The 26224-nt window shown below is 44.2% G+C and overlaps 1 protein-coding gene across 4 annotated transcripts in view; it reads left to right on the forward strand.

The window, feature by feature from the left end:
- Positions 1–4597: 4597 nt before the first annotated feature.
- WARS2 (tryptophanyl tRNA synthetase 2, mitochondrial) overlaps positions 4598–26224 on the forward strand; it is a 47774-nt gene continuing 26147 nt past the window's right edge. The window contains exon 1 of one of the 4 annotated variants that reach the window (XM_062618181.1): positions 4598–4698. In XM_062618181.1, the coding sequence (XP_062474165.1) occupies positions 4645–4698 (54 nt within the window). In that variant the 5' untranslated portion in view covers positions 4598–4644. Of the gene's footprint in view, positions 4699–5144; positions 5251–5748; positions 5949–26224 lie in introns of those variants that run through there. The other 3 variants (XM_062618214.1, XM_062618198.1, XM_062618206.1) reach the window with 3 other exon arrangements.

Raw genomic sequence — 26224 nt, forward strand, 5'->3', positions numbered from 1 at the left:
TAGCATTCTGTCTCTAGCTATATGATAGCACACTATTTTTTTTCTGCAAGGCTCTTGTTTCATTGATTATTGTTCAGGTTTTTAAATATTTTTTATTCCAAATGGTGTCCTAAAATTTTCATACCATAGGATTTTCTGTCACAATCCTTCTATTAAGTAGAAATGTATTAATTTCTTCTACATTACTCTTTGTTACTTTTATTAGAGAACGTGAATTATTCAAGAGTATTAGTGAAATCATTTTGACAATGCTGACTTGAACAGCTGTTACTCTGTTTTGAAGATGGGAGCTAAAGCCCAACTATACGAAGCATTAAACATAAAAATTGCGTGTTAAATTAACAGACGTTCTAATATTTAACCTGGTTTATGTTTTTAGCATGTGGCATATTAAAAGTACAGTAGAAAAAGATTAGTTTTTATCTAGGAGTGCACAGAATTTCTGCTCATTTTTCAGGAGAGGAACAAAAACTGATTTAGTGCCCATGACTTTTGACATTGGCAAGGGATAAAGCCAGGTTTTCAAAATTTAGTCATCTTCTTTAACCAGTCTTCCTTTTTGCAATCTGCTGCCAACAACCAAATGACTTCTAATTTCTACATTAAATAAGACAAGGAAATTGTGCATAAAAACTCTCTATTCATCCCTAACTAATTCCCAGTACCCCATTCACATTGTAGATCAACCAAGGCTGGGTCTTGTGTAAAGCACTGCCTCTTCAAAGCTTCAAAAAGTTGTGGGGGCCGTAGCCCAGCTGTAGAGGTTTTTCTACCCATAGGAAAAAAAAAACTGTATCACAGAATTTCTGTTCTGCTCCTTTTCACTAATCACTTATTTGAGCAGATGCCTACATTTTTTCTTCAATACATTTATGGCTATCGCCTGCAGTTTTTTCCTTGATTTTTTCAGTATTTTTTCTTTTCAGTATTTTTTCCCTTGATTTTTCAATGAATCTTTTCTATATTTTGAAGCATGGAAACCCAAAGTGGACTTCATATTCACTGACTGGTACCCCAGTACTAAAAATCACTTAAATGACCATTTCAGCTACAGCACTGCACTAGCAATAGAGCTGCTTGTCCAACACAAACTCTAGATGTTTTGCAGAATCACTGTGTTCCAGGGGGAACACGCTCACCTGAAAGATAAGGATCTAGAACTCTTGTCTCTAAATCAAGTCAGTTTGGCTGTATTAAAAGCAAGAATTGCACAGTGATATTTTGACTGAGTTCTAATCCATGCTCATCTTTTACTGGTAGAGATTCTGCTCAGTAGAGATTCTGCACATCTAAACAGCTTTGCACAGATTCACAATGTGCATTGGGGTAATATGGGTAGGGGAAGTGTTTAGGAATCATACATGAGAAAAGTCAGAAGACTTTTGGCAGCAGCAGATTTCAGAAGACAGTAAGTATGAGCAGTGAATCTTCCTCCTCATCTCACGAGGCCATCTCTCAGGACACAAGCAGTATTTTCTTATCCAGGATTTTAAGCCAACTTCTTCCTCTGCTCACCTACCTTGTCCATTGACACCACTCTCTCTCTCTGCCTGCACCAAGAATATCCCCTGCTTATCCTTCTGCTCCTGCTAGATTTCTGTCATATGAGTGGGCTCTACTTGTGTTAAAGAGCTATTGTGAATATTGCATTGAATTTTTTGTTGTTGTTCAGCTTGAGTTTCGGTTCAACAAAGACTTCAAAGTAATAACTCAGGCTCAGTTCTGGTTTAAAAAAAAAACCCTAACCAACCAACTTGAATTAAAGTTTTTATTTTAGTTTCAGTTTGATTTTAAAACATGCTCTGTTTTAAAACACTCCTATTATCAGAACAGTCTGAGTGATCCCCATGTGTTTAGTGTTATTTACAAGTCTGACAATATTTGTGTCAAGGGCGTATTTCAACATAAATTATTCAGGATCTATTTCCATATTACTGGTAAGAATACTGATTAGGGCAAAGTTCGAGTCACCATAGAACTCTACTAAATGTCTCCTCATTCAAATTTAGCAAGTACTTTTGGAGAGCTGTCAGCTAATCAGCCCTTCGGCACTTAACGTGTGCTTCTCTGGTGTGGTTAATCAGAATGCTCTGTGGTACTAAGCCAAAGGTATTACAAAAGTCTAAGAAGCATCATCTTTTACTGTTCCATTTACTAACTCAAATTCTAATAACCTTGAAAATTAACACTAATACTGTTAAACTAGTATTAATTATACCTTAATTCCTTAGTCTTTTACCACTGAATCTCACATAGCTTTTTTTTCTTCATCATTTTTGTCTCAAACCAATGTCCGACTTACTAATTTATAACATTATATTTTTATTTGTCAGCATATATATATATATTTGTCAGTAGATGCCAAAAGCTTTCTCTTTGGTACTTACATTCTGGAAAAGAGTTTGGTTTTAAATTCTTAACAGCTGAAAGATTGTCTTAACATTTAATCATTACATTATCTCAGTTTTCTTTACAACTTTTGGAAGCTTCAGTTTATAGTCCATTTGTCTCTCCAGAATTGTCCTCTTCACTGTGTTAAAGACAGCTCTACCTGCTCTAATTAGTCTCCAGCAGAGAACAGTTCTAGTTGTGAGGCAGAGGTTAAGCTTCTGTGCATCCCTCCCACCATCAGGGTTGTTGCCTGATGGACCACTCAAAGCATGCCTTCAGTCTTAGCTTAGTGGAGCAGTCACGGGCTCTTGCCTAATATCTTGCAGCCTTAGGACCAGAAAATCACAAAAAAAATCACCTGGATTTTTCCATTTTTCATCTTCTCCCCTGATGTTTCCTACAATTCCACCAGCTCCACATGATTTTTGCCTAGTTATGTTCTCAAAATTGGCTGACATTTTTGCTGAAACATAGCACTGAGTAAAAACATCAGGCAAAGATGAACACTGCACACTGAAGTTTTTAGCTCAAATCATAATATCTATAGCAATGATGCAAATGATGAAAAAATTGCAGGTACAATTTCTGACTTCAAAATAAAGTTATTATTGACTATGCAAAGTAGAATTTTTACACTTTGTATTACAGTAGTGTCTGGGGAGCGAAATGAAGATTAGGCTCCAGTGTAGTAAGCATGGTACAGACAGACTTTTAACATTTTAAAAATGTTATAACTAATGCATCAAAGTGAAAGTAAATAGTTATGGAAACTTACAGCATTTTCAGCTATTAAAATTACTTCAGGAATTTACAGTTAGGAACATTCTGTGGTAATATTCTCAGTGTCAAGGTTTGGACTACTCTTGCTCAGTACCGAGTTGGCTACTGGAAATAATCACCCATACGGTGCATAGTGCCACTGCTAACAGATCTACAAGTGCACCTTCTTTCCATATTGCTACTTTGTTTCCCCATCACCTGAACATGGGTAATAAGCATTTTGTGTGGGAATTGAAGTGGGTAGAAATTAACCAGGAAGAAACCTGGCACCCTTCCCAAAAGAGCCAGCACCAAGAGTTGATCTGCAACAGTCTTCAGAAGCATGTTAGACCTCATTTATAGCTTCAGTGTTACTCATTTGTTTTGGTTCTGTAGGAACCAAGAGGACATGGAGCTGTTGGAGAAGTCCAGAGGACACCACAAAAATGATCAGGAACTGGAGCACCTCCCATGTGAAGACAGGCTGAGAAAGTTGGGGCTGTTCAGTTTGGAGAACAGAAGCTGTGTGGAGACCTCAGAGCAGCTTCCAGTGTCCAAATGGGGTTACAATGATGCTGGAGAGGGACTCTTCATCACAGACTGCAGCAATAGGACAAGGGATGATGCATTCAAGCTAAACAGAGGAGACTTAGGTTAGATATACAGAAGGGGCTCTTTACGGTGAGGGTGCTGAGGTGCTGGCACAGGTTGCCCAGAGAAGTGGTGCTCCATCCCTGGCAGTGTTCAAGGCCAGGCTGGACAGAGCCTTGGACCACATGGTCCAGTGTGAGGTGTCCCTGCCTATGGCAGGAGGCTTGGAACTTGATGATCTTAAGGTCCTTTCCAACCCAAACCATTCTGTGATTCTATGACGCACTGGAAGCTGCGTGAGCACAAAGACTGGATCTGGGGACATGCCATGTCAGGGGTGGAAGATGAAGACAGCTGCTCTTGGTATTCGGGGCAAAGCAGGGTAGATTCAAAGAGGAGATTTCAGGGTTTTCTGTGGGTACTGACTTTAGCTAGTTTGCTGATTAAAGACGAGTGAGGCCCGCAGAGGTGGGCACCTCCATACAAGGGCCAGCCTGCAGATCTCTTGGTGAAAACGCTGCCGCGGGCACACTTTGGATGCGCGAGGGGAGCACGGGTCGGTGAGATCTCGGAGGTTATACAGGGTCGGAAGGGACAAACTGCTGACAAGGGCAGTGTCAAGGGCAATGAGGCAGGTCCCGTAAGGAGACATCCGAGACATGCCACTACCAACACACAGCCCCACTCCCGGCCGCCGCTGCAACGACCACGCCTGCGCTAACCACCCTCCGCGGCGCTGGGACGCCACCCGACCGTTCAGCCTTCCGCTGCCGGCATTGCGCATGCGCACTCGCATCCCAGCCCGCGGGGCGCCCGCAGAGCAGCGCATGCGCGGAGCCTTCCGGGCTCCTGCCCTGTTTTCTTCCCCCCCCACCCACCCCCAACACCCTTCCCGCCTTTGCCATGGCGACACCGAGTGGCCTGATCCGGGCCCTGCACCGCGGGACCCTCGGCCAGGTAACCGGCCTAGGGCACCGGGCACGTCCCGTGGGGTCCCTTCCCGGACTCCCCGGCTTCGGCTGAGCCCTGCGCTCCAGCCCCGCCCGGCCCTACCAGCAACCCGCCCCCCGTGCAGCGGGCTGGCTCCGCGCATGCGCGGTGAGGAGGTCGGGGCGGTGGCGGCGCGGGGTCGGGCAAGGCGGAGGGGGTGCTCTTCTCTCCGCTTTCACACTGCCCTTCATTTGGCCCCGTCCTTTCTGCATCCCAGACGGTTGTCTCTGGAGCTTCTCAGCCGTATGGGCTGCTGCTCTGCAGGGCACGCGGAGCTTGGGTCGTGGGAATGAAGGAGGGAGGGAGGGAGAGAGGCCTGAGCCAGTGAGTGAGGTGTGGGGGCTCGCCGTGCCCGTGCCCTCGCGGTAGTTAGGCGCTGAGGTACCGCGGGACGTTATTTGAGGTTCAGAGTTGGTCCGTACTTTTTTTCTTAGAGCATCATTTTCCGGCTTTAAATGTACCTACAGGCCACAACCACCCGTCTTCTCCAGCAGCATGGGTGTCTGAACATTAGAGCGTGTGTGTCAACCCTACACCTTGCTACTTGCACAGCTTTGATGGGGTGTAGTAGTAGTTAAACTTGATTAATGCATATGGGATTTGCATTGTAAGGAGCAGGAGCTTGCCTGTCTTCCCCTGTTTCACGACAAATTTGAAGTAGAGGAGCAAATGATTGCATTGGTCATATTTGGCATGATACTTATGTATGGGGAGATACCCTGAGTCTGCCAGTTTGGGTAGGAATATGTTCAGTGAGTGTGAGTTTATAGGCAGCCTTCTTCATAGAAACTTTTCTACCTGTGAATGATTTGCCTTACCAGTCTGAGTTTTTATGTAGCTTGTGGTCTTGCTTTTAAAACTAGTCAAAGAATTATTAAGCTGATGACAATAATACTACATGTTGAGTCATTTTAGTGAATGTTTGTTTCTCTTAGCTGGACAATTCTTTGTTATTAAGGTTGTGCTTGCATTCATGTATCATCCAGATCCTGAATGGTATACTATGTTTCTGTAATGGAATGCTGTCCAGAATTTGGGTCAGGATAGATGTGTCTCATGTTGCCTTTAAGGAGAAACAGAATAAGGAGATCAAAAGCGGCTTTTGGTTTCTTGCTGTAATCCCTGCTAAGTGTAACCTTGCAGCAACTGAATTCTGGTAACCAGGGAGCTGTTATTCTGAGAATTTCAAGCTAAAGCACAGCACTCATACACAAAAGGTTGGTGTGTATAGTGGTGAGTAAACTACAAGTTCCAGAAATGCTTGAGTTATTTCAGAGCTAGGATTTTTAAGGTTAAACATAAGAAATTAAGGCATATTTCAGTCACTTCTCAAGCCAGCTAACAGCATGCAAATGACCTGGATTCTGCTCTTTCTATTGAGGAGGTGGAGTGAGAGGAAAAGAGGAAGAACCTGTTATCCCATATAAAACTTTCCCAACCAGTCTTTTACTTAGTAACTGTATGCTTCCTGCTAGATGTTACTATGAGGCAGAGGTAAGGTTTCCACTTATATTTTTTTTCTTCAGAGTTCAGTTGTGTGTAAGACCGCTTTGAATTTTAACTATATAGAAGGCCTAAACAGTCTTACTATGGCAAACTCAGTCAGGTTTTGGGTGTTCCCATTCTTTTAGGTGTTATGATTTCATTTCACCTAAATCTTACTAGGTTCTTAACACTTAGTATTTGAGCAGTCACATTGTCCCTATATTTTGTTTGCCAAATCAAACAAAATGCAGCTGTTGCAAAGATGCCTCAAACAAGTCTTTAGTTTTAGACAAGAACTACAAAATGCCTTGAAAAATATTGAAAGGGCTTGTGTATGCTTATCTTTCCAGTTACTCATGGTGGCTCTTTGAGATCCATTAGTATCCTGGCAGGTGGCCTCCCCTGCCTTCATTCTTTTAGCAAAGGATTCCAGTTTATCTTACATAATAGAAAAATCTGCTCTGAGTGAACTTGATTCTGTTACAACTTAATGTTTGCTCTGGTATGAACTTCTTTGTCACCTCTGAGTCGCCCATCAGATCAAGATCACTTCTCAGGTGCTTTGTCACCTGGTTACTGTTCCCTGATGTCCTTTAGATGTGATAGGTCTGAGAATGGGTTTGCTTCCTGCTATTCTTCAAATGTTTTCATTTAAAACCCAAGAAGCACAAAGTTAGTGTTGGTGATGTGACTTCATACTGCCTGCCCCCAGATAACGGCAGTGATCTGAGTTGCTTCTCTGTAAATTTGCAAGTCCAGTATGCTGTGGGCTTTTGTCGCTTTTCTCTCTCACTTTAAGTGCCTTCTTATGTCTGGAAAGAACTGCACTGGAATTGAAGTGGTACTTCAGTGCTTCTTCAAAAGAATTGAAAAAAAAATAAAGGCTTCCTGATTTATGCTGTTTCTGTTGCCAGACTGGACTTCAGAGTATTTTTACTATTATGGCAGACAGTTTGGAACAGATCATGTATTTGCTGTGTGCTAATGAGGAATATTTAGATTTCAAGCTGGAAATACGTTTGTCTTCAAGCTTCAGCAGTATATAGCTACTGGCACCCTTATAGTTCTAATGTTTAAGCTTTTGCTAATGCAGACATAGCTATTTTAAGGAGTAATTTCTGTGGTTTCAGCTTTGTTTCATTGTAGTGCACAGTTCATCCTTATGCTGGCTTTATCATGCTGTGGAAAAGTTCCTCTATACTTTTTGTTGTATGTATTTCTAGTACACAACTAGAATATGTAGGGGTAATATATGTGGTTAAGAAAGAAGTGACATTTTGTTGCAGAGATTAATTATATTATGGGCATCTTGAGTTTTAAGAGCTTATTTTAAACTCTTTGATTTACTCTTCTTAAGTGGTATCTAAACTAGGGTTATATGAAGTCATTTTGTCAAGTCTTTTTCTTTGATAAGACACTCTTAAAATTGCAACTAACAGGTACTCCAGGAAATTACTGATAACATGCTGAGAAATCCAACTATGGCATAACCTGTCAGTAGGAAAATTTAATCCAAGGTGATTCAGTGGTGCATAACCTGATAAAATAGGAATTAGGTTTAGTCCTGTCAACAAAGCTCTAGAATTTGCTGCTCAGTTAAATCTTACTAAATCAGGACTCACGTTGTGTCAGCCATTGAATTACATCAGTATCTTCAACTGATAATCTCTCTGGAGTCTTACTGTTGCAAAGCCAAATAATTTAAGATCAGAAGTGTCCAGTAGTCAAATCCTAGCCTATGTAGGCTTTCTTTTCTCCAGTTCAGACGTTGATTACTAGCTATCACATCTGCTGATGTTAACAGCAAAATCGTAAATTAATGAAGTAAAGATAGGGACTGTTTGTGCTTAGGTGGTTACAGAAGAAAAACTTACCTGTCAGCAGTAGTACCAATGCCAGTGACTAAACTGTGGAGTATTTCTGTACTGTTGTGAACTCAAGCTTTGGACAGGGTATCCCTTTTTCTCCTCTCTACCCCATAACGGACTTCTGATTTGTTCAGAGAGAAGCCTAGTCAGCATTGCACATATCCCTTCAGACTCTCTGATCTGTGTAGTTCCTGCTACACAGCATGCTTGAGACATAGCAGAAGGTAGTTTACTACCTTCACTGTTACCCTTGTGAAGTAGAAGAATGATGAATTCTTGGTTTTGATTATAGAGTCTCATGCATGACTAGATGGCTTTCCAGGCTTCCTTCAAGGAAAAGTCAGGAGGTTTTGGCACCATTTTTTTTTCCTAGTAGCAAAGTAGTTATCAGTATTACAGTTATCGTAAGAATATTCTAATACCTATATTACTTTTCTTCCTGCAAACATCTTTTAAAATAAAACCATTTTGCTGGCTTTTCTCCTACCCTGATCTCTGCTCTTTGATAGGTAAGGCCCTCCCTGACCTTCACACATGGCTCTATTGTTGTTGCTAACCTATATGTTTTGCTGCCCTACAAGCTTCATCCTTTATCACCTTTCACAGGAGTGATGCATCTGGATGTGGATTCTCTTGCAGCTTCATGTAATGCAGAACTGCATCTTCCAGCCATGAGACTTGGTGTTTTTTAAACACAAAATACTTTCCTCTTTGGTGCTAGTGTTTGGTGGGTTTTTTTCTGGCATTCAAAGTTGGATTTGGTTTAATGAAACTCAGGACAGTAACTCTAGAAGGCACCATTCAGGTCATACAAAGAGAAGACTGGTTTGAGTCCCCCAGTCCCAAGGATGCTGCTTCTACCTGTTGGTCAGTGTGGCACAGAAAACAGCTCTGGTGAATGTTTAGTCACGACCACTTTGAGCACAAGATTTTCAAATCCAAGGAATCTTAGCCAACACTGTAATCTGACAGTAATCTGATGGTAATCTTATCAGTTTGTTTAGGAATGTTCCTGTTTCTTTACCTGAGTTATTACCTGGAAAACTGCCTCAGAACAGATCCCTGTATGTAGTTTCTCTAGCTTGCTTTATGGTTTGTGACCAAAGATAGTGCTAGCATCAAGATGTGTTTACTACTTCTTCCTCTCCTGTGACAGCCTAATGGATCTCAAGGCCAAATTTAGACTAATCTGGCATCTTTTGCTCTTAACAACTCCATGTTTGCTGTTTTTTTTCTCTAGTTATCTTCTAGGGAATTGCAGAAGATGATTTTTGTTCACTGAGAATTGATGCTAAGCAGACTACCACCCTTCTGCTTCTCTTTTCCTGTGTTTTTGGAGACAGGAATGGCATTTGCCCTTTTTTGGTTTTCTGATCCTTTTCTGGGCCTCTGTGAACCTCCCTGATCCTGGTCAGTATTGTCAGTACTTGAAGAAGAGATCTTCAGATGAAATTTGGTTCATTTTTTGTATAAGTCTTGTTCTTTCTGTATTCAAGCACCTAGTCACTCCCGTTGTTATTGTGCTGCTCATATTAATGACTGGGCATGTTTCATACATTTTAATGAAGCTGACTGTGAGAAAGGCAAAAGGGTTGTTTTAGAGTAGACTATTAAAGTGGGTTTTTTTTGCCCAGAATGCAAATTTAGTCTTGATAATTTTGAGCTATAGTTACTGTATGAGTTCTGGAGAAAGGAAAAAAACCTGAAATTACCAGGCCCTAATCCTTATCTACAGTTTCAAAGATTGTAGGTAAAACTCCAGTGGGAGGGAGAGCTCAGTTTTTATCATCATTCAGATGTATTATGAATGAAATGCAAACAATTTAAAAGTGTTCCCATCTTGTACTTGTTGGTGTCACTTTTGTTACCCAGTAATGAAATGCATCTCCAGAAGCCTGTAACAAGCTTGCACACATACACTGGTTACTGCAGCAGGTCCAGGCTATTGTCTATTGAGATTGACGAATGAGCAGACAGGTTTTGCAGTGCCTACCTTGGGTTTGGGTTTGTGACTGTCCCCGTTGTAGCATATCTTTTTTTTTCTTTTTTTTTTTTCTAGTCAACATAAAGTTTGGAAGTAGTAAAGTGCTTTTGACTGAGGGAAAAAAAAGCTGGAAATGCAAATAATCTGTTAGATGGCTGTTTCCTGGTGCACAGTATGGGGTGGGTCACCATGCTGTAAACTACGGGACCTTTAGGAAGATCTGAGTGACTTGAGAAGTGCTTTCCAAATACAGGTGACCTCTGTTGTGGATTCATGTGTAAAAATTGGTAGCTTTTTTAGATTTTTATTTCCTGTTTTCCTGAATTATAACTTTTTTTGCTACTGTTGTGGTTGGGCACAAATACTAAAAGTTATTTAGTTATCCAACTTCTCTCAGAACCAACTGCAGTTAGAAAAAGTTCCAGCCTTTGGGTTAAAGCTCTTGTGTCTCATATCCAGGTTGGAATGCAAGTCTATGATTCTCTGATTCTTTCCTAACCAGTCATTTGTTATTATTTTAATCACTAATTGTTTTATGTTTAATCCTCTAGGGAAACTAGATCTGATCTTTCAGTAAAGCATTCAAAAGTTCTCTAGGCCAGAATGAACCTGTTAGTTATGTATCATTTTCAGAGCTAAAGGGAAGTTAGTATGCACTTTGAATATGTTTCTTGGGTCTTCACTGGGTTTGATAGAAATCAGCTTTCCACGCAGATTTATTAGACCTTCAACTGGTAGAGAAACTGCTCATCTGCCTTGCTTAATGCCTTGTCTCTGGTGGATTCTGGACACTGCTGTAGCTGCACAGGAGAGAGCACTCACTGTAGACAGAAATGAAGGATCTTCGAGGTGTGAAGGGGTCCTATTCATTTCCTTAATGGACTTCTAACAATAAAGTCTGCCAAACATAGATTGTTTTAGCAGGAAACAGCCCTTTCTTCTGGCATCTTGGCAGGGCTTGGGTAGAGTCCCACCATTCTTTCCGCCTCTGGCCCTTGCTTTCAGTCTCTTGGCTGAGCCTGTTTTTTCTCTTGAGAGACTTCTGTTTTTATTAACTTGTTTTTGTACAGTGAGTTTAGTGAAAGATGCAACTCTGGCAGTTCTGAATGTTGAAGGTCTGTGTAAATCTCTCCAGTACATATGTTGGGCAAGCATATTGTGAATTACACAGTCTGTAGTGGATCACCTCTGTCTCTGCACCGCAGACTGAGGGTCTTGTTTCACACTGTTTCATTGGCAGCTAGAATTTCCATTTACCAATACAGCAAGTGCTATTCTAGACATTAACAGTTCCTTTTTCCATGACACAAGTTGTGGTTTTCATGGGACTCTAGGTTAGATGAACACTTTGTGGAGTTGACTCAAATTACAAGAGGATCAGAAGCTGAAGTGAAGAAACCCCCTTACCATGAAGTCAGTTAAGTCATAGATTAGAGAACAGATCTTTTTTGAGCTCTGCTGAGATTGTAAGCAATGAATTGAAATTGTTTTCCTTTTGGTTATTTGAGCCGTGTCTGTAACAACGGCATTCTTGGAGTCCCCAGCTCAGACAACTCACAGAGAAGATTTGATGCTTTCTGTTGTATCAGGGAAATCTGTGTATCCACTGGGCAGGTTAAACACATTTTTGCTCATGGAGATAGCCACCTTGAAAGCAGGCTGAAGTTCTCACCACCAGGGAAAGGAAATAGATACATGTTTGTACCTATGTAGACATACAAATGAACAATGAAGTATATATTCTTTCCATTTCCTTCATTCTTCTGCTGAAATGTGATGACTGCTACCAGAAATGAAATGTCTGCTTTTACTGTTAACTTGGAGTTCTTTGAATTACACTTCTTGGAGCTGGCAGAAATCATGCTAAGGTGAAGATTACCCCATTGCTTTGGTAATATCTGCATGGTATCTGACTGAAGAATGAGTGTTGCGTGGAGGGAGCACTACTAGGGGTTTTCTCAGTTTTCATGGTGTTGCACATAGGTCAAGCAGTGCGTACACTTCTGGTGTCCTCAATGTAAGAAGGACGTGGAGCTGTTGGAGCAAGTCCAGAGGAGGCCACAAGGATGATCAGCGGACTGGAGCACTTCCCATACGGAGACAGGCTGAAAAAGCTGGGGCCATTCAGCCTGCAGAAGAGAAGCTGTGTGGAGACCTCGGAGCAGCCTTCCAGTATCTGAAGGGGGCTACAAGGATGCTGGGGATGGATTCCTCATCAGGGACTGCAGTGACAGGAGAAGGGATGATGGGTTTAATCTTAAACAGCGGAACTTCAGATTAGATATAAGGAAGAAGTTCTTTACTGTGAGGGTGGTGAGGTGCTGGCGCAGGTTGCCCAAAGAAGTGGTGAATGCTCCATCCCTGGTGGTGCTCAAGGCCAGGCTGGACAGAGCCTTGGGCGACATGGTCTAGTGTGAGGCATTTCTGCCCATGGCAGTGGGGTTGGAACTGGATGATCTTAAGGTCCTTTCCAACCCAAAGCACTCTATGAATCTATGTTATGAACAATTAGCAGGATGGTGATGTTCATAAACAGGCAAATAACCCCCTACTATACTTCATTTGTATTTAGATGGCACTTTCAGAACTGTATAGACTAGTAACTTTTGTTTGAGTTAACTTTTTTATAAATAAGGGGTTTGCAGCCTTAACGTGCACATTACAACATGGATTACGTGCTGTTTGTTGATATTCGAAGTGGGGTAAGCCTGTCTAGTTCACCTACTCTAGGTGGGTGTCGCTATTTATGATCTCAGGGTTGGGTAATGCTGAGTTTCCATTTTTGAGGCTCAGAGCTCCTGTATAACTTCTAATTCCTAGAAGTATTCAGAAGTGGAAGTGATAGGAAATTCTATATGTACTTCCACTCTGACGGGTAGAGTATCACAGAATCATAGAATAGTTAGGGTTGGAAAGGACCTTAAGATCATCTAGTTCCAGCCCCCCTGCCTTGGGCAGGGACACCTCACACTAAACCATCTCACCCAAGGCTTTGTCCAAGCTGGCCTTGAACACTGCCAGGGATGGAGCATTCGCAAATCCTTGGGCAGCCCATTCCAGTGCCTCACCACCCTTACAGTTAAGAGCTTCCTCCTTATAGCCAATCTAAACTTCCCCTGTTTAAGTTTTAACCCATTATCCCTTGTCTGGTCACTACAGTCCTTAACAAATAGTCCCTCCCCAGCATCCCTATTGCCCTCCTTCAGATACTGGAAAGCTGCTATGAGGTCTCCACGCAGCCTTCTCTTCTCCAGGCTGAACAGCCCCAACTTTCTCAGCCTGTTTTCATATGGGAGGTGCTCCAGTCCCCTAATCATCCTCGTGGCCCTCCTCTGGACTTGGTCCAACAGTTCCATGTCCTTTTTATGTTGAGGACACCAGAACTGCACACAATACTCCAGGGGAGGTGTCACAAGAGCAGAGTAGAGGGGCAGAATCACCTTCTTCGACCTGCTGGTCATGCTCCTTTTGATGCAGCCCAGGATACGGTTGCCTTTCTGGGCTGCAAGTGCACACTTCTGGCTCATGTTAACTTTCTCATCAACCAACACCCCCAAGTCCTTCTCCACAGGGCTGCTCTGAATCTCTTCTTTGCCCAACCTGTAGCTGTGCCTGGGACTGCTCCGACCCAGCTGTAGGACCTTGCACTTGTCATGGTTGAACTTCATGAGGTTGGCATCAGCCCACCTCACAAGCGTGTTGAGGTCCCTCTGGATGGCATTCCTTCCCTCCAGCATATCAGCTGAACCACACAGCTTGGTGTCATCAGCAAACTTGCTGAGGGTGCACTCAATCCCACTGTCCATGTCACCAACAAAGATGTTGAACAAGACCGGTCCCAACACCGATCCCTGAGGGACACTACTCGTTACGGGTCTCCAGCTGGACATTGAGCCATTGACCGCAACTCTTTGCATGGGGCCAGCCAGCCAGTTCTTTATCCACCAAGTGGTCCATCCATCAAATTGATGTCTCTCCAATTTAGAGACAAGGATGTCGTGTGGGACAGTGTCGAATGCTTTGCACAAGTCCAGGTAGATGATGTCAGCTGCTCTACCCCTGTCCATCAGTTCCGTAGCCCCATCATAGAAGGCCACCAAATCGGTCAGGCAGGACTACCCCTTAGTGGAGCCATGCTGGCTGTCACCAAGCACCTTGTTGTTTTTCACGTGCCTTAGCATGCCTTCCAGGAGAATCTCCTCCAAGATTTTGCCAGGCACAGAGGTGAGACTGACTGGTCTGTAATTCCCTGGGGCATCCATTTTCCCCTTCTTGAAAATGGGGGTTATATTTCCCTTTTTCCAGTTGTCAGGAACTTCACCTGACTGCCATGTTTTTTTCAAATATGATGGCCAGCGGCTTAGCAACTTCATTCACCAGCTCCTTCAGGACCCGCAGATGGATTTCATCAGGTCCCATGGACTTGTGCATATTCAGGTTCTCAAGGTGGTCTCGAACCAGATCCTTTTCCTACAGTAGGCCTAGGGTCTTCATTCTCACAGTCCCTGCATCTGCCTTCCAAGACTTGGGTGGTTTGGTCAGAGTCTTTGCCAGTGAAGACCGAGTCAAAGAAGTCATTCAGAACCTCAGCCTTCTCCAAATCCAGGGAAGCTAGTTCTCCTGATAGCTTCCGAAGAGGGCCCACATTGTCCCTAATGTGTCTTTCATTTGCAGTGTAACTATAGAATCCTTTCCTGCTATCTTTCACATCCCTAGCCAAGGTGAATTCTAACTGGGCCTTAGCTTTCCTAACCTGGTGCCTAGCTTCCTGGACAACATCCCTGTATTCTTCCCAGGCTGCCTGTCCTCACTTCCACCTTTTATAAGCCTCTTTTTTCCTTCAAAGTTTTCCTCAGCAGCTCCTTGTCCATCCATGGAGGTCTCCTGGCCCTCCTGCTGCACTTCCTTCTAGTTGGGATGCAACAGTCCTGAGCTTGTAGCAGGTGATCCTTGAATACCAACCAACAGTCTTGGGCCCCCCTGCCCTCTAGGGCTATATCCCATGGAACCTTACTAAGCAGGTTCCTGGAGAAGCCAAAGTGTCCTCTCTTGAGGTCCAGGGCAGTGAGCTTGCTGCATGCTTTTCTCACTGTCCTGAGGATCTCGAATTCAACAATCTCATGATTGCTACAACCGAGGCTGCCCTGGTGCATCACATTTCCAATGAGCCCTTCCCTGTTGGTGAGCACGAGGTCAAGCATGGCACCTCTCCTTGTCAGCTCCTCTATTACTTGCAGAAGGAAGTTGTCTTCCACACAATCGAGGAACCTCCTGGATTGCTTGTGCCGGGCCATACTGTCCTTTCGACAGATACCAGGGTGGTTGAAGTCCCCCATGAGGACAAGGGCCTGCGAGTGTGAGGCTGTTCCTATCTGTCTATAGAACACTTCATCCACAGAGTCCTCTTGATCACGTGGTCTGTAACAAGATCCCCCCAATAATGTCCCCCATAGCTGTTTTCCCTTTAACCCTGACCCACAAACTCTCTGTTAACTGATCCCCTGTCCCCAGACAGAGTTCCATACTCTCCAGCCTATCCCTAACATAAATAGCAACTCCCCCTCCCCGCCTGCTGGGCCTATCTTTTCTAAAAGAGCCTGTAACCTCCCACTCCAGTCATAGGAGCCATCCTACCATGTTTCTGTGTTACACGTTATATCATATCCCTGTAGATGTGTACACATCTCTAATTCCTCTTGTTTGTTCCCCATACTACAGGTGTTTGTATAGAGGCATCTGAGCCGAGCTCCAAATGAAGCCAGCTCATTGGCTGGAGAGACTGAAATATCTCTACATTGCTCAGAGCATTTATTATAGGTGCTGGCAACTGACTGGGAGTGTTGGGATGGAATGATGCCTCCCTCCCTCAACACATCTAGTTTAAAGCTTTCTTGACCAGCCTGGCAAGCCTCCTACCAAAACCCCACAGACCAGCTCCACCAGCCTCTAGTAGACCTGGCCTTCCAGATCTAGTCCCATGTTCTAAATACCCAACCCCCTGACTATGACACCACTGTTCTAACCATTTATTAACCTGGCAGATCTGCCTAGTCTTTTTTAAGGTCTTCCCCTTTATCCTGGAGAATTGATGAAAAGACTATCTGAGCTCCAGAGCCCCTAACCACATCTCCCAGGGCTCTGTAGTCCTTCTTAATGTTTTCCAGACCACTGCTATCTATATCACTAGCACCCCCATGGACCACTAGAAGTGGGTAGTAGTCAGTGGGACTTACTAGACCAGGCAACCTCTCTGCAACATCCCTGATCCGAGCCCCTGGTAGGCAACACACCTCCCTTGAGACTGGGTCAGGCCAACAGATGGGTGCCTCTGTGCCTTACAAAGTAGAATCCCCTACTACTATGACCCGCCACTTTTTCCTGGCAGCACCAGTAGTGAGTGATCTTCTTTACAAGTGCATCAGCCAGTTGTTCATGTATACGTGGCTTTGAATCCCAGCACTGTCGTTTCTGGTCACATAGACTCGGTGACAATCAAATACTGTACCTTGGTCTTCATAGTGTCCTCATCACAATCTGGATGCTGAAATGTTAATCTCAGTTGGAAGGTCATTGGCCAGCATTCAAAAGCATTGTTGCCAATTTCTTCACAGCGCCCTAGGCTCACCATCTTCTTTCCTTCACCAGGTGCATGGCTCTGACTGGAATCCACCACATTAGCTGTGCTTTGGAAAAGACAGAGCAACATTTCTATGTCAATAAAAGACTCCAAGCTTCCTGATGCCAAAGATTCACGTGGCAACTACTGTCACTTTCTTTCACACTTGAAGATGCTCTAATAACCCTGTCCTTTAGCAGTGAGATTGCTAAATGGCATGTTTTAAGCTTATCCAACAGCAAGAGCAGGGCTTCTCAGGAATTCTGCCTTAATCCTAGGTCTCATGGGCATTCACTTCCCTGCTCACCAGCATTACTTTTTTACATTAACAGCCACAAAGAAATATGGGGAGGTACAAACTTTTGATGACAGAACCACTTTCTGCTATCATTCCTAGAGAGATATAGCCGCATTCTTACAGCCACATCAAAGTTTCTTTCAAAGGTGGTCTTTGACTTCTGCTTCAATTGAGTTATCCATTTGCAAATATTTTTCTTGAAATCACATACTTGCCAAGACATGGGAAGACTTTACCTAATAGGAATCCATAGGGTGCTTTCCGTTTGCATGGAAGAACAAAACCATGTCAAACATTTCAAAGCCTCTTTGTTGCTTATATAAGGGGAAGGAAGGGTCCAGCACCCTGAATTCCTGATTGAATCTCATTTTGCATCTCTGCTGGCAACAGATTAGCATGTGCAGTTTCTGTCAGCAGGAATGAGTGCACATTCTGCTCTTCATACATTTCCACTAAGGTTTTGGGGGTTGTGTTTTGGGTTGTTTGTTTTGGTTTGTTTTTTTTTTTTGTTTCATTTTGTTCTGGTTTGTTGTTTTGGGGTTTTTCTTTTCTGTAAGATGTCCACATTTAAGATCACTGCAGAATGGAAGTAATGTTAGAACTTTGCATGTTCATCAAGCATTAAGCCAGGTCAGAACAGCCAAAGGTTCAGTCACTCCCTTCAGAGGGACATTGTTACAGCTGGCCATGCAACACTGATTGTAAGTCTCAAGTAGAATACTCACCAGTACTCAGAGGATTACACATCTCTGGGATACCTGCAGCTTCTTTTACACTGACATACTCCAAAGGGTGCATCCAAACTGGGAGTTAGTCATTTGCCTGGTTTGCTGTGGGCCAGTCTGAGTAATACAGGTTAAGTTAGCAAGAGAGATCTCATCTTTATAAGAGAGCAGCAAGCCTCACACACCAGCTAGGGAGGTTTCATTTGCCATTTCTGGACTCAAGGTGTGTAAGAAGCAGTTGCTGTGACTTGGCTGGCATGTGCTGTGCCCATTCTAATATTGCAGGTAATATGCTATAAACTTCTACATGATTTAGGTCTCAAACATGATAAGCATTAACTGTACTGCTATAAATCCTCCCCTGTACTGCTTTTTGCTTTACATTCCTTAGACATTAGTGACCGAGGGACAGGCTTGTTTAAGCAGAGGTTTATTGTACTAGTGCCTAGATATCAGTCCTACAAGAACTTCCTCTTATATAAGCAAAGAATCTGCTCTGTATATAGAAAACTTCATCAGTTATAAATTCAGTCTGCTTGTTCAATGGCAATACAGACACTATACTGATCCTGATTTTAACTCAACCTCAGATTAAATTCCTTAGGGAGAGAATATAGCTAGTATTGACTTTTGGGGGTCAGTGCTTTTATCTAAACTAGGGCATCCAGATGAGCTTCTGTGCTCCTGGACCCAGGAACATGCCTTGGCATCATTCTCTTTGAAGGCAGGATGTGAGCAGAAATGAATACGTCTGTGCCCTTCATCTATTTTTCAGCTGTTGTTTGTCCTTTGTGTGGAAATAGCACAATTTGGTGATTTCAGAACCAACCTGCACTGATAAAACCAGTTTAAATGTAGTCTGTGAGGACTGTCTGCCTTGAGAAAACATTTGTAATATTCTCTAGAAGTCCCTGATACAAGTATGATTCTTAGGTCTAAAATATTTAAATTGCTTGAGTGTGCTGTCAGCAAGTTTGCAGATGACACCAAGCTGAGTGGTGCAGTTGACATTGCCGAGGGACAGGATTCCATCCAGAGGGACTTGTATAGGCTTGAGAGGGGGGCTCATGAGAACCTTATGAGGTTCAACTGGGCCAAGTGCAGGGTCCTGCACATGGGTCAGGGCAACCCCTGGTATCAATACAGGCTAGGGGATGAAGGGATTGAGAGCAGCCCTGAGGAGAAGGGCTTGGGCGTACTGGTGAATGAAGAGCTGGACATGAGCTTGCACTGTACACTTCCAGCCCAGTATATCCTGGGCTGCATCCAGAGCAACATGGCCAGCAGGTCAAGGGAGGTGATTCTGCCCCTCTACTCTGGTGATAGCCCACTTGTAGCACTGTGTCCAGCTCAGGGGTCCTTTGTACAGGAAAGACATGGATCTGTTGGAGAGGGTCCAGAGGAAGCCACAAAAGTGACCAGAGGCTGGAGTAACTCTCCTGTGAGAGTCCTGTGAGAACTTGTCAGATCTTAAAAGGGTGAGAAGTAAGAAAGATGGGGAGAGACTTTTTAGTAGGGCCTGTTGTGACAGGATATGGGGTGATGGTTTTAAACTAAATGAGGGGAGATTCAGGCTGGATGTGAGGAAAAAAAATATTTACAATGAGGGTGGTAAAACACTGGCACAGGTTGCCCAGAGAGGTGGTGGATGCCCCATCCCTGCAGACATTCAATGCCAGGCTGGATGTGGTTCTGGGTGTCGTGGTTTAAACCCAGTCAGGTAATTCGTTCGCTCACTTCCCCCCCCTTTCTTGCCCTCCCCCTGCTCTCGGAGGGACGGAGAGGAGAATCGAAAAGAATGCAACTCCCACGGGTTGAGATAAGAACAGTTTAGTAACTAAGGTATAACACAAATCACTACTGCTACCACCAATGATAATAATGATAAAGGAAATAACAAGGGAAGAGAATACATCATCTCACCACCAGCCAACCGATAACTCACCCCCCCAGCCCGACCAAGCTCTGACCGATACCTCCTCCAACCCTGCAGTCCCCCAGCCCTTCCGGGTAACTCCCAGTTACCTCCTGGGCATGACGTGCTGTGGTATGGAATACCTCTTTGGTCAGTTTGGGTCAGGTGTCCTGTCTCTGCTTCCTCCTGGCTTCCCCTCCTCCCTGGCAGAGCATGAGGCTCACAAAGTCCTTGGCCAAACCAAAATATACTTGTTATCAGCTCTGTTCCTGAGCTGAAAGTCAAAACACTGCACTGCACCAGCTACCAAGAAGGGGAAAAAATGACTGCTACTGCTGAACCCAGGACATAATCCACCCCTTATTCCATACCATTCACGTCATGTTCAGATCCCACGTTTTCAATATACCATCACTCTTATCTTAGTGCATGGACCAGTCCCTATAAAGCTGCTGTGTCCATCTGGTCCATGATGTCAGGCTCCATCTCTTGTAAGTCTTCCAGAGCAGGAGAGACTGTGTGCAGTGTTCACACTCGTGAATAACCTGGGCAATAGTGTCCATTGCTAAGTCCACCCCTCGATCATGAGTCCATCTCTTTTGCATCTCTGCCCTGATGGCCTGAAGTGCCATGGGCCCACCAGGCTCAAAATAATTCACTGTCCCCTTCAGCAGTTTCTGCAGCTTGTTGCTGGGGACTCCATACAGCTGCCTTCCATCTCCAATGCTTCCAAAGCACTGGAGGGGCCCAGTGGACTAGATACTTGCCCATACTGTCCCACACACCCTGCCACTCATGGCTGTGCAGCCTTGGGGAAAACCTCTTGGTCCCCCTGTATTGTCGTCTAACCCCAGACAAGACCCAAACCCGACTCTGCTTAACTTTTGAGATCAGACAAAATGGTTGTGGGTAAAACACAGTCTGTGTGTGTGCCAACATGCTGATCCCCATCACAATCAGCAGGCAGGTCCCAAGGATACCCAAAGGCCATTCAAAACCTTCAGAACTCTCAGTTGATGCTGCTGTGCTTGTCACTGGGGCTGGTGTAGCTGCTGTACTTGTCACTGGGGCTGGTGCAGCTGCTGTGCTTGCCGGCTCTCCCACCGCCAGCTTCTCTTTTCCTGAGTCCAGCTCTTCCTCCTCTGCCTTGCTGGGAAATGCTGCGCGGTCTCCGGCATCCTCCTGGGGCTCGGGGGACGGCTTCCGGGAAATGCTCTCGGCTGTCGCGGGGCTCGGCTCCTCCGCGGGGCTCGGTTCGGCCGCGGGGCTCGGCTCGGCCGCGGGGCTCGGCTCTTCCGCGGGGCTCGGCTCCTCCGCCGCCTTCTCCCGCTGCTCGGCAGCCGCTTCCTTCCGCTCCTCGACCGCTCCGGCCTCCCCCACCGGCCGCCGTCCCCTCGCGGCCTCCGGCCCCGCTCCCGCCGCCGCTTGGTCCCCGGGGCCGCTCTCCCGGGCCGGTTCGGCTGCCGCCGGCTCCCGGGGCCGCTCCCCCTCAGCTCCCCACAGCCTCACGAAGATGGAGAGTAGGGCGAGGGCCAGGACGGTGAAGAGCAGCCGGACGGCCAGGTACAAGTCCACGGCCACGTCCGTCCCGCCCTGCTGCTGGAGCCCGCCCGTATTACAAGCCATTGCCATAAAGCACAGTGAGACAAGAACCTTAGCCCAGGCCCCATACTTGATAAACACTAACACAGCAAATACCGGCTCTAAGTAAGTTACAACATTCTGAAGCTGTGAGATCAACAAGAACAACTCTGAGAGCCAATAAATCAGCATTGTGACGAGTGACTATTAATCCAGTCAGATCTGTCGTTATCTCAACCCTTCGTGCCCCACGTTGGGCGCCAAAAAGAACTGTCGTGGTTTAAACCCAGTCAGGTAATTCGTTCGCTCACTTCCCCCCCCTTTCTTGCCCTCCCCCTGCTCTCGGAGGGACGGAGAGGAGAATCGAAAAGAATGCAACTCCCACGGGTTGAGATAAGAACAGTTTAGTAACTAAGGTATAACACAAATCACTACTGCTACCACCAATGATAATAATGATAAAGGAAATAACAAGGGAAGAGAATACATCATCTCACCACCAGCCAACCGATAACTCACCCCCCCAGCCCGACCAAGCTCTGACCGATACCTCCTCCAACCCTGCAGTCCCCCAGCCCTTCCGGGTAACTCCCAGTTACCTCCTGGGCATGACGTGCTGTGGTATGGAATACCTCTTTGGTCAGTTTGGGTCAGGTGTCCTGTCTCTGCTTCCTCCTGGCTTCCCCTCCTCCCTGGCAGAGCATGAGGCTCACAAAGTCCTTGGCCAAACCAAAATATACTTGTTATCAGCTCTGTTCCTGAGCTGAAAGTCAAAACACTGCACTGCACCAGCTACCAAGAAGGGGAAAAAATGACTGCTACTGCTGAACCCAGGACACTGGGTAAGCTGATCTAGTTGAAGATGTCCCTGCTCATTGTAGGGGGGTTGGACTAGATGACCTTCAAAGGTCTCTTTTATCCCAAACTATTGTATGATTCTATGACAGAATTCTCTTCAACATAGACAAAGAGGACCAGCTGTAGCATTGTCTTTGTGAATGTGTGCACCAGTAGGGAACTTATTGCCACATCCTCAGGCCTGTCAACAGCCATCAGGTGGTTTATGACTTGACTTTTCACCTGAGATGAATTCCAGGCAGTGACCACAGGGTGAAGGTTTTTGAACAACTATGTTCATTTTGGCCCCATGTGAAATGAAGCCAACTTTCTCCTTGCTACAGGAAATTGCCAAATAAAATAATGGAGAGGAAGTCAACTATTCTTTGAGTTTCTAGGACAATATTCTGAAGAAATGTAGTAATTCCAAACAAACAAAAAAAAAAGCTTTAAAGCACATCCTTCTCACTGTAAGTTGATAGTCTTTGTATCCCATAGGGCAATCCTGATAGCAGGCAGACTCCTCATTTGAATAAAGCCATGAAAAAATACAGTAAACTCCCTTTCAGCTAGAGGTCAGAGAAGGAGCAAGAGCAAGATGTCCTTAAGAGATCTGGGTACTACTGGGATCAAAACCATAAAACTTCTCTGATTTCTCTGGAAGTGTTTAGTTATGGGGGCATTCTTTAGTTTTTGTTTTGCTTTAGGATTGTGATGGTTTTGCTACTTAAAATGGTTTCTTCTACTAATCTAAAATCACACCAACATTTCATATCTGAAATTACTTATCATTTAGAAACACAGTATTCTTTTCTGTACATTTTGACAGTGACACCTGTACCTTGTGGCAAAATGCTAATTCTTCACATGTTTTTGTTCTACTGAAGCAGTGTGTATTTCTAAATGTGGGTATGTCCCAGTTTACCAGTATTAAATGTTAACCTGTATTTTACATCTCTCAACAACATGGAATGTCAGTGTTCAGCTGTTAAAAGGCCTCAACTATGAAATTCAGTTAAATGCAGGTAGAAAAGCTTGAATCTTGGCATTAGATGTAGCCTATCTAAATAAAATTCTGACTTCTCTTCCATCCTCTTTGGTCATCTCACTTTGAGCATATGATCACAGGCTCATGGACTAGAAGAGACCCAGGTGGAGGTGATCTGGTGCTTTCCCTGGCCCTAAGTAAAAATGAAATGCCCCTACATCTTTATCACATCTCGTGTGTGTATATATTTATATATGCATATATATGTATTTAACAAAAAGCCTCTCTAAGCACTCTTCTGAAATGTTTCTCTTACTGTTGGAAACTTTTCTTTACCTCTGATCTGAATCTTTCTTACTGCAGCTTAAACTCATTGTTTCTTACTCTGTTAACCATGATCCCCAAAGCCCTATGTGGAAGACTATGTATTTAAGGCGTGTTAAAAACCTTGTTTCTCCCCAGTGTGCTGTCCACTGGACTAAACCTCAGTTCTTTCAAGCTTTCCCCTGGAGTCGTATCTCTGAGGCCTCTCATTGAACTTGACTGTACTTCTATGGCCTCTTTCTAGCACTGTTTTGAATTGCAGCCCTAAAATCTGTCCTAGTTGAGAACATCCTCATCCTTGAGGCCATCCTCATACTAAGATGAGCAAACTGGTTTGTGTCTTCTGGATTTTAATGCTATTCTTATATTCCTTTTCTTTTTTTCTGTAATTTATAAATGTGGTGGGTTTGCAGTAACATCGTCTTGATTTGTGCCCACCTTCTAAAATGTTACAAAGCCCAGATCCTCTTGTGCAGTTGTTGCCTGGACAGCTCTATTCCTTACTGTGTTTGTGCACTTGAGTTGTCCTTTCTGTATAGATCCATGTAATTTTTGCCTGGCAAATAGCATCCTGTTTTCTCAGACCATTTCTTTGCTTTGTCAAGATCATTTTGAGGCCTTATCATACTTCCACCTTTGTGGAATCAGCTGCAGATTTAATGAATGCTCTTTATTTCATTATCCAGTTTACTAATGCAGATATTAAAATATCAAATAATACTGGACCCAGGACAGAACCCTGCAAATTGTATATTTTGCCACAGTCACTGTAAGCCATCAGTAAGTTCTGGTTTGGTTTGGGGTTTTTCTCTCCAGTTGCACCTCCAGCATATAATACCATGTTCTAAGTGCTATTTCTCTATCTTGGTGGAAATAGATAATATTGGAACTTAATGAAAATCAGGATAGAACCTTTAGTACTACTTCTCCTTGTGCTATAGAAGGGCATCACAGTGATCTGGTATCACTAGTTCTTGAGAAATACATCTGGCTGCTGTTAAGAGCTCTAATTCCTTCAAAGCTCAGTGTATTTTCCCAGGAGTTAGAGTTGAGCTAACTGGTACAGAATAACTCCACATAGGTGAGTTCCCTCAGGAGTGTCTGTGCTCCATCCCTTGCCCTGCTGCTGCTGTGCCAGGACTGCGGCTGGATCAGCGGTCGTTAGACCTGGAGAGAAGTGTTTCCAGAAGGCATTTGTGCCCTCAGGTTTGAAATGTTTGCTTGCTGCTTCCTCTTCGCTTGTGCCGCCTTCTCCACGCAGTGCCTACAGTACTGTAACTATCAAATACTCTGTTTCAAGCACTGTGTGCGTCATCTAATGGACTTGGAGGCAGCACGTACTGAACTGGCCTGACCTTCATGCCTTGCCTGGCTGTGCAGGATGTGCCTGCTGATAGTTCAGGACGCTTAGCTCCTGCTGCAACCTCCTGTCAGTGAGGCACTGATTTAGTTTATCTCTTCACACCTTACTTGTGTGGTAGCTGCAAGAACATAGTGTTATTAAATCCTTTGCCCTTTTACTGGGTGAAATGGGCTGCTAAGGCCTGCACTCAGTGGCAGTGCTTAGGTAGTTTGATTGGAGAAGCTTTATTGCCTTAGCTTAAGAAATACCAGCGAATGGTTTGAGAATAATTAATGCAAGGTTAAGGCTAATAGGCTGCTGCCTGTCTTGGACTACCTGAGACCATTAATTGCAGCTCTATGTATGTCTTTGAAACTCAGGAGGTGCAGAAGTAATGCATGTGTCAGCATGCACTGGACCTGCTCTATAACTGAGCCTCCGTGGAATGACTGAGCTCTGAACAAGAGCCATCACGTGCTGGCCTTCCAGTTGATACGAAGAAGTGTAGGGAGCCCAGCACAAAAAGAGAGAGCCTGACAGGTTGTGTCCTTGCTAAGAAAGATATTGTGGTGTAGAATAAGATTCGTGACAGCTGCTGGGCTGCACACAGACCCGGTGCTTGATTCCTTCACCATCCCTGCACAGACCTGGCCCGCTTGTCAAATGTTATCATCACTTCTTGTCCTGGGACCTCTGCAGAGTGATTGAGCCAGCTCTTATGTTCTGTAGACTGCTGACTGCTTCAGAGTCCTTTAGCCGGGGTTTGTATAACCCATTTCACACGGCGGGGAGGGAAGGGTCTGCACTTGCCTTGGGTCCAGAGGTACCTTGTCTTGCGTGGCGGTGTGAACTGCTGCTGCTGATCGTTGTGTCTGTCAGTACAGCTGTTGCTGCCACGCTGAATGGTGTGTGGAGCTCATAAAGGCAAATGAGAGAATCCATTTGTGGGACGCAGCATACCACATTAAAGGTTCGATTTGCTTAGTCATCTTTAACAAGGCAGCATGAGAGGGCAGCCTAACCCGAATACAGTTATAGAGTGTTCTTTTGCTAGCCCTAGAGGGCAGAGTTAAATTTATAAGGTGGGGTTAGTATGCACTGTAAATGTTCCTCCTTTAAATGTGTTTCTCATTTTAAATATAAATATTAAAATCCTACATTGGTTTAAATATAAACGCATTTGACATTCAAGAAAGGGGCACCAGGCACCGCTGTTTGAATCTTAATTTAGTTCAGTTTCTGGGCAATGAGTTAATCCTTTCTCAGAAGTTGTGTGAAAAACCTGCTGTGGTCTAAATATGTTTCTTTCTAATTTAATTTAAGATCTTTAATCCCTAATTTTAAGAATTAAGCCTGATGAAATAGCACTTGTACGAGCTGAATTTGATGTATTGAATTACCAGATAAAGGTAAACATGTTTTAAAGGTTTCTACAGCAAGTTTGTCAACAAGAAATTACTTAAAAAGCAGTAACTGAAGCAAAGTCTGTAGTACATAGACTGCTTCTGAGTTTCCCTTTCATTTGTTTTT

This window comes from Pezoporus occidentalis, unplaced genomic scaffold, assembly GCF_034315485.1.
Source record: "Pezoporus occidentalis ecotype Australia unplaced genomic scaffold, CSIRO_AGI_Poc_V1 ctg104, whole genome shotgun sequence".
NCBI classification, from domain to species: domain Eukaryota; kingdom Metazoa; phylum Chordata; class Aves; order Psittaciformes; family Psittacidae; genus Pezoporus; species Pezoporus occidentalis.